A 9,387-nucleotide genomic window follows, 5' to 3' on the forward strand; every position below is an offset into this window, starting at 1 on the left:
CAATGCACGAGACAAAGTTTCGCTTGTGAACTTCGAATATTTTCTACGTTTTTTCTCCAAGCCCCACGATGCCGCCCAAACGCCCTGCACCTTCTAAGGCTTCTGGCAAGGAACCGAAGCGCCAGAGGAAGGTCCTGGGACGCTCCAGGAGAAGGTTAAGGTAAAGGTGCTCGATATATGTATGCTTCGGGAAGGAAGAAGGTTTGCCGCCGTTGGACAAGCACTGCTCATACCCAGCACCTCAAAACCTACCAGACCAGACGAGTCGATCTCCGGCACCTCAAACCCAATCCAAACCGACCAGACCAGACTAATCGATCTCAAGCACCTCAAACCCAATCACTCCCAAACCGACCAGACCAGACAAGTCGATTTTTGGGGGAGGCGTCCATTCATTGCGGATTTTCACTTAGCGCGGGGAGGTTTGGAACTTTACCCCCGCGAGAAACGGGGGATTACTGTATATCTATGTCTATATCCATATTTATATATCTGTCGGATTATTTTTGATTCTCTCTCTCTCTCTCTCTCTCTCTCTCTCTCTCTCTCTCTCTCTCTCTCTCTCTCTCTCTCTCTCTCTCTCTCTCTCTCTCTCTCTCTCTCTCTCTCTCTCTCTCTCTCTCTCTCTCTCTCACACATGTTTTTTGCTTATTTATGATCAGGCCCCCAACTTTCATACTTCTGTCTTCTTCGTCTTAAACAGAAAAACGAGTCATAGTGCACCACTTCAGCGTCTGTTTTCCCATGTGGAAGCTAATTATTTGGAATAACTATGCAAGCCGTGACCTTTGACAAATATTCTGATTTAAAAAAAAAAACAACAAAATTAATCATTTTCAACCATACATTTTGTGTTCATCTGGCATGTGTCTTTTTCGCAAGTTGAGTCAAACAGTAATCTTTTTGCTATGTAATAGAAGTCAAAAAAACAAACATACTTCTGGAATTGTAGTATGATTACATAAAACACACACACACACACACACACACACACACACACACACACACACACACACACACACACACACACACACACACACACACACACACACACACACACACACCTACCATTGAATAGTGGGTGAAGTGGTGCTATCCTGCGTTAGACAGCAATATCCAGGATTTGCACACGGAAGAGCGATCAAGGTTATCAAAAAGTAATTATAGCACTGTTGTTAGTAAGTCTGCCTCGACCTTCATGCATCCAGAAGAAGATGATGCTCTGTTCTATCGACAGCTCAAAGGAATTCTAACTTGCTTCCTGATAGTCGTGGAATGTGATCATTTACTGATAGTGTTGGACCTAAACACATGCACGGGCTCCAATGTTGCTACATCGGAGGGAGTTAATGGTCATCATGTGTTTGTCCTATCCAATTAGCAGGCTTCACTATTTCGTGTAATCTGCATGTTATACATTTGCCATCACCAATATGTTATTTGAGCATAAAGCATTCATAAAGGAACATGACAACACCCAAAATCCAAGCAGTGGTACCAAATAGACTAGAAAAAAAAATCATACGACAGCTCTACTCCACTGACGTCTATAACACTGGTCAACAATTTTTTACTTTCTGAATGTTGTCTAGATTTCTACAAGTGAATTCGGGTATTCTGGCACTGCTGAATCAGGAAATGGCATCCGTTTCTCTCCATCAGGTCAGGTTTTTGTGCTAAGTTGATTTGAAAAAATCAGATCTTGTGACAAAATCAATTACATTTTTGTGGCATTATCAGCCGATTTTTGTCAACACATATCATCCTAAACATGTTTTTAAGAAAAAAAAATGTTTTGCCAACAACATTTATTGATTACATGATAGAAACATCGATTACTGTCATCTGAATGGTGGGCATTGATAAAGGTAAGTACAAGTAAATTGCATGTTGCGTCACCACTGTTCAAACTTCAGGGCTTGAACTTCCGTTTCTTCGAACTCCTGGAATGTTCAGCGGCAGGGAGGTCTCTCTTCAGATTCCAACAGTAGTCAGCCATCATGACTGCGTCCCAGCAACCCTGATACCTGGTCTCCATCTCCTTCATGTCCTGATGGAATCTCTCCCCCTGCTCGTCACTCATTGAACCCAGGTTCTCAGGAAACCGGTTCATATGTGAAAATAGGTAGTGCATCTTGATGTACATGTTGCAGCCCAGGTTTCTGAAAGCAGTCAGCATGTTGTTGACAAGTTCTGCGTAGTTTCTGGCCTTATTGTTGCCAAGAAAGTTCTTCACTACCAAAACAAATGTCTTCCATGCTTCCAGTTCCACTTCGTTCATTGAGTTTTTGAACTCTGGATCTCTGATGAGCTGACGGATCTGAGAACCATCAAAGATGCCAGCTTTCAACTTCTCCATGGTCAATCCTGGAAAAGCCTGGCACAAGTAAGTGAAGCAGTCACCATCTTTGTCCAGAGCCTTGGTGAACTGCTTGATTAAGCCGAGCTTGATGTGCAGCGGTGGGAAGAGTATTCTGTCTCTGTCCACCAGAGGGTCGTTGATGACGTTCCTTTCTTTGCATGGCACCAATTCCTCCCGCACAGGCCAGTCCTTCTTCGTGTAATGCTGAGCACGGTCCCTACTGTCCCACATGCACAGAAAACATGGGTACTTGGTGAAGCCAGACTGTTGTCCCAACAAAAAGTTCACCATCTTCAGGTCAACACAAATAAACCACTTATGCTGATCATAACCAATTTTCTCCAGCACGTACTTCACCGCTTCATACTTCTCCTTCAGTGTAGTCGAGTGAGCGATGGGTACAGAGGCAAACTGGTTGCCCTTGTGTAGCAGAACACATTTCAGTGATCGCTTGCTGCTGTCAATGAACAGTCTCCAATCTTTGGGTTCGTACTGTGGCACTCCAAGCTTGAGCAGAAGCGCATGTCATAAATTGGCGCATGTAGGTATTGTACATTCTTCAGAGTTCGTTATTTCAAGAAATACAACTTTTTTGTATCACATTATTACAAAATCTGCCCCATTAACTTTAGTTTTGATCCACGAACTTTATGCTTTGCCTCACCAATTTTTGGAAGATTTTGAGGTTTTATGACTTCAAACTGATCCCTTTTCGACATAATCACCTAGAACTATCGTACCTGAATACTTCTTGTCATTAAAATAATTATTTCCAATCAAAACAATTATTTGACATGACATTTTACCCCCACCAACTTCTTCTAAAATGCTCCACACATGTGTACATGTGAACAAAAATGTAAAAAACGACATGTGGCCATATCTCAAAAACTTGACCTGATTGAACAAAACTAATGTGAGTTTTGGATTCAGCGCATCAGATTCGTCCTAAATCAGCTTAAAAAATGCAGACAACAAATTTGTTGTTGACCAGTGTAATTCTTGGGTTAATTGAAGTGACAAGTGCTAGAATAATCATAGACTAGTCTGGCCAAGGTTTAAGTTAAAACCACCCAATATGCCATCGTTGTGCAATTGCATGCTAACTGAATGTGGATTGTTTACAAGATATCGGAGTTCCCGAGGAATTGCATGAGCAGCTTTGTTACAAGTTGTCTGATTTTCCAACCGATTTATCGGTGAAGGTAGAGTGAAGTACTTTCAAAAAGAAGAGTGTGCTACTTCGTATGTTGCAAAGGAAGTGGTTGGTCTTGCCAAAAGGAAACAATCGGACTGGTTTAGACTGGAAACAACTTGACTGGAGTTGTTGCTCGATCATAAACTGATAAGACAGACGAACGGACAGACAGACGGACATGAACCAATTGCTTAATCACGTTTTTCACTCCACGTGGTAATAAGTGTGACCCTCTCATTTGTGTCAACTACTGTGGGATTATGCTGTTGTGCATTGTCGGCAAGATTCTTTACCACATGTTATTCACACATATTACACCATCAGTTGAGCTACATTCTATGTCCGAGTGTGGCTTTCCAGACAAATCTGTACATGACTGACATGCTGTTTGTTAGTCATCAGATCTAGGAGAAGTGTTGCGAGCAAAATGCAACACCTCTTCCTTGTCTTTATTGATCAACTGAAAGCTTTGACTCGGTGAACAGAGAAGAGTTGTGGGCTGTGTTTCTCAAATTGCTAAACATCATTCAGAATATTTATGAGGGTATGGAGTATAAAATAATGCTTGGTGTTGGCTTAATGGTTAGGGTGGTGGGTTTGGGATCCTCGGGTCATGTGTTTAAATCCCGCTTTGCTGTTGAAGTAACACCAGGTGGGGTTGACTCAGCCTGTCATCCTTCCGAGGTCGGCAAAATGAGTGCCAGCTTGCTGGTATCCTGTGTCAGAGTGGCGACCCGTCCAGGATTGTGCCCAATAGCCAAGGAGACTGCTTCGGCATCACCAATGCTCTGCACAGAGTATGATCCCAATGGATGGATGGAGTATAAAATAGCACTTTCTGGAATTTTCTCTGAAGTCTGTGAATAACAACTTCCACCAAGGCTCAGTCCTCATCCAGACTTTTTTTTCTTTCCATATTCATACAGCATTGTCTACAACAGGAAGCATTTAGAGATCTCCAAGAATTGCATTCAATCTTGATGGAAGACAGTTCTAGCTGAACTCCCTCAAAGGCATGTCTGTCTTGCATGATTTTGTTTGACATCTTTCGGATGCAGCAATTATAAGTACAAGCACAAAATAACTCCAAGACATGATAAATCGTCTCGCAAGTGTAACAGTTAAATGGGGTTTGGCAATTAGCATGAAGAAGACCAATTAGCTTCCCAACCAGTTTCTGGGTGTCAATGAACTCCTTCTATTGTGAGAGTCAATGAAGACACTTTAAATTTCTACCAATGTCTTTGAGTATCTGAGGATATTTGGTGCGGCAAAGAATTGCTAAGGCCTCAAAAGCCTTTGTCGTATTGTGGAAATGAGTCTGGAGTCAGACATGCACTAATTATACGAACACTGCTACCGGGTGGTTATGAGTGCTCGACTCTGAATAGTCTTCATTAAAATAAAATAAAAAATACCTTGAGGATGTTCACGAATATTGCCGAAGATCCATCATGAAGATTAAATGGTGGCAAGAGATTTCCCCAACACTGCCTTCCTGGAATGAGTGTAAATTACCTCTCTTGACGACCTCACCAAAATGGCAAGACCAAAATGGCTTGGACAAGTATGTTGAATGCCAGAAAGTTTAATTGCATTCCAAAGAAAGTCTTCTTATGAGATAATGGAAGAAAAAGGTAGCAATAGAAGTTTAATATATGCTGGAAAGATGTAGTAAAGAGTGACTTCAAGGCATTTAACATTGACCGAGACAAATGGTACATTCTTGTTGAAATCACTCCCTGGTGGATGATAATAGCTGATTGTAATAATTATGCTGAATGCATGCGTCGAGAAAGCCAAGACTCATTGTGCCAGATACCACTGCTGTACAGCATATTATCCATCCATCCATTGGAACCATACTCTGTGCAGAGCGTTGGTGCTGCCGAAGCAGTCTCCTGGGCTATTGGGCACAATCCTGGATGGGTCACCACTCCGACACAGTTTACTAGCATGCTGGCACTCATTTTGCCGACCTCGGAAGGATGACAGGCAGAGTTAACCCCACCTGGTATTAATTCAACAGCTGAGTGGGATTTGAACTCAGGATCCTTGGATCCAAAGCCCACCACCCTACCCATTAAGCCAACACCAGGCATACAGCATATTATGATGTTGAAATATCGAGTAATTCAGCGTTTATATTTATCCCACAGGTTACAACTAAGTTATTGTTAACTGGTATTGGGTCCCTAAACAGGGTGGATGTGTCGCAGGCACCCCCTGTTGGCCAAGACCCTTTCAGCAAGTGCTGGTGTGGCACAAGATTTCATGGTCACCATTCCAGTTAAGATGTGCTCATTGCGTTTATATCAGGTCAAAGCGATGAACAGGTCTGTGTTGGTTAAATATTGTAATCACGACTGCCATGTTAAATTTAATTGATTTAACTGTTGCGAGTAATTAAACCGAGTGTTGCATCACGATTTCCAATATGTAAAATATATTTGTCAACGTGTTAAACCTAAGCACAATATTCTCTTTTGCAGATCCAAGTAAATCCCAATTACTTTTACCGAGAATCTGACTTTACGAACAACGTCATCCGATGCAACGTGCATTTCACAGGAGAAGTGGTCTACACAAAAAGCTGCAAGCGTTCACAGTAAGTTCTCAATAACGTCGAGATGCGTTTTCGAGCCATGTTCATCATGTATTTGTTCCCATTCTTTGCCTATTGTAATACTACCCAGATACTGAAGACTGCGAATGACCCTTCCTCAGTGAGCAAAGTGTCATGCTCACCTGCACTACTACTCACTACGATCAGATTGGCATTTTGGTTCATATTATTACTGTGTCTCACATGCTACTGGATGACTTCAGCACTTGACAGAATTGATGCCTTTCATGTACAAACAGGTGGAAATGTTTAAACGTGTCAGAAAACATGGCCGGTAGCTTGATGTATACGGCATGATAGTGTACTAACTGATCAAGAAATGGATTTATCTATCACAATCTCAACACTTTGATTGCATTAATGGAACTTGTCAAGGCATTAAACACTTGAATGCATTGAAATTGGCTTTTGTATTATATGATATTGATTTACAAAACACAAGGAATGTTTAACGCTGCCATTCTGGTGATTTATTCTTAAATGGTGTTCATTAAATCGATTTTTCGTTCCAAAAGCAAGTCTTGGAAATTTTTTTCCTTCATTTTAACCCAAACAGTCCCATCCAGCTTCAGTTTATTTATTTTAATTATTTTACCTCTGCCACTGAAGGTGGAAGGAGGTTATTTTTTTCATCCCCTGTCTGTCTGTCTGTGAGCAGGATATCTCAAAAAGTCGTGAACGGATTCAAATGAAATTTGGTGGACACGTAGGGTGTGTGACAAGGAAGAATTGATTCAATTTTGGTTAAGATCCAGATCTGATAATTGTTTTTAGTGCTTCTTCACCAATGAGAGATGGGGCTAAAAACGATACACAGCACGATATCTCAAACATGAGTTGTGTGTAAGTTATAACAAAACTTGGTGGATGACATGGTTAGGTGATAAGAACAAGCCAATACGATTTTATTTCAGGTCCGAATCCAGATCCAGCCTATCAGTGGGATACAAAATGTAAACTGTTCAGCCTGACGGAAATATACGCTTTACCAAGCGCTGGTGGTCGTATGGCAGCTTAGCTGCCAGGGTAGCTGATGCAGTGCCCGTCTACCAGTACTCATTTCGCCGACCTCGGAAGGATGACAGGCTGAGTCAACCCCCTGGTGTATTAATTCAGCAGCCGACGGGGCTTGAACTCAGGACCCTAGAATCCCAAGCTGCCACCCTAACCACTGAGCCAACACCAGGCTCTACTGAGTGCTATTCTCGTGAATCAAAGTTTTACTTGCCACTGAGTGACTCGTCTTTGAAAGTACTCTCTTGTGTTATCAAGTATGATTTGCACTGTTATGTAACTTGTGAGTACGTATAGTAAGTCTTACTTTACTTTCTCTTTAATATTCTGCTCTTGGATTTATTTTGTACTTGACCAGCACGACAAATAACAATGTGGGCCTATTTTATGTCTTACTGCAGTGTTCCTCATTAGGTTTTAATGAGGTGAAATGCAGAGAGCAGTGAGAGGTATATGATGGTCTCACACTTTTTGCACTTTTCTTTGATAACATTCACTTATTATTGTGTGGAAGTTGGCTTTTGTTTTTCCTTTATGGTTTTTAATAATCTTTTTTTTAATAACTCTTGTTATTAATAAATTATCCTGATTCAAACAATTGCTGTATTTTTGCATAAAGAAAACATGAACATTATTCAAAGATATAATCCACATAAGGGTAGGATAGGATAAAGCCTTTGGTATGACTCAGACGGGGTTTGAACCAACAACCTCCCACACTCAGAGTGGAAGAATCACATGGCAGCTACAGACACCTGAACTGGTGCTGGTTGTCTGTCTGCATGTCAAGGTGGGAACGAAATTAAAGAAACACTAGATATATGTATTGTCTTGTCTATAATAATAAATGTCAGAGTGTGTGTGTGTGTGTGTCTCTCTCTCTTTCATAACTCCAAAACCATGAAACCTAGCAGCCTGAACCTTTGCATGTATACTAAGGGAACTCCAAGGAAGTGCAAGAGTGAAAATTGGGTGTTTGAGTTAATTAAAACACCCCTTTTGAAGATAATTAACGACCTTATTTAATTATATCCTTTATCAAGGCGCATCCTGAGCCGCTTCACTCTCTATGAGGTCTTAAGGTGCATCCTAGGTTACCTTGCTGGGGTCTGAAGCATCCATGTTTTTTGGCTTGTTCAACCATGCCTTGACTTGGAACAGACCACAAGGATTTTTTTTCCACTTTCCTCACTCATATTATCAAATGCCTTGATCATCATACCGACAAATCGCTGGGTACATTGCAATGCTTATTAATGCCCAGAGATGCCAGTGTTCGTGGTTTTATTTCATTTCCGCACAGGCCGTAACCTCGAGAATCTCTTAAACTAAACCGAATTACAAAATTCAAGCCCCAGAATTTAACATGGCAGCAGTGCCGACTGCTAAAAAAAAAGTGTTCATTTGTCCAATTCGGATATATTTGATATTTTGGGTGTTTCCGGGAGGTGTGTGTTTAATATGATAGTTCAGTGACCAAGCGAGCCATTCCTTATCAACCGTTTTGTTTGAGTGCTTAAGCCACTTGGCGAGCACTCTACAATATTCACATTGTCACTGAATACTGTATTTCGATCGAATTGAATAATGTTCAGGGGAAACTCGCCTCCGGTGATCCCACATTTAATACAATAAAAATAAAAAAATGAAACATTTCGTTAACATCATGACAGGATAGCTGAGAGGTATGCATGCTCGCTCTAAGCTGTCTTGCCTGAGTTTGAATCCCGACCCAGCTATAAACTGTCATCCTGGTGTTTCACAGGCAGGGCGGCTCATCAATGTGTGTGTGCCATTAAACTGGACGTAATGTCTAGTGGAATCCCCCCTCCCTCCCTCTCTCACGCCACCTATCCCTCTCCCTCACTCTCCCCACCCACCCCCTTCCCCTTACTCTCCCCACCCACCCTCTGCCTCGGTCTGCCACCACTCTCCATCACTCTCCCAATCCTCTCCCTCACCCCTCTCCTTCGCTCTTCCACCACTCTCCATCACTCTCCCACTCCTCTCCCTCACCCCTCTCCCTCACACTCCCACCCCTCTCCCTCACTCTCCCCCTCTCCCTCACTCTCACTTTCCCTCACTCAGCACTCTCCCTCACTCTCACTCACTCTCCCACCCCTCTCACTCACTCTCCCACCCCTCTCCCTCACTCTCCCTCACTCTCCCACCCCTCTCCCTCACTCT

At 42.2% G+C, this 9,387-nt stretch overlaps 1 protein-coding gene across 1 annotated transcript in view; it reads left to right on the forward strand.

Annotated features, from left to right (window-relative positions):
* LOC147015992 (lysyl oxidase homolog 1-like) overlaps window positions 1-6,704 on the forward strand; it is a 48,994-nt gene extending 42,290 nt beyond the window's left edge. Inside the window, exons 6-7 of the mRNA XM_085848686.1 lie at window positions 6,053-6,168; window positions 6,257-6,704. Coding sequence (XP_085704812.1) covers window positions 6,053-6,168; window positions 6,257-6,263 — 123 coding nt within the window. The 3' untranslated portion in view covers window positions 6,264-6,704. The remainder of the gene's footprint in view (window positions 1-6,052; window positions 6,169-6,256) is intronic.
* The last annotated feature ends 2,683 nt before the right edge of the window (window positions 6,705-9,387 follow it).

Source organism: Eptatretus burgeri, chromosome 12 (genome assembly GCF_056783735.1).
Source record: "Eptatretus burgeri isolate ZD-2024b chromosome 12, Ebu_testis_v1, whole genome shotgun sequence".
Lineage (NCBI taxonomy): Eukaryota > Metazoa > Chordata > Myxini > Myxiniformes > Myxinidae > Eptatretus > Eptatretus burgeri.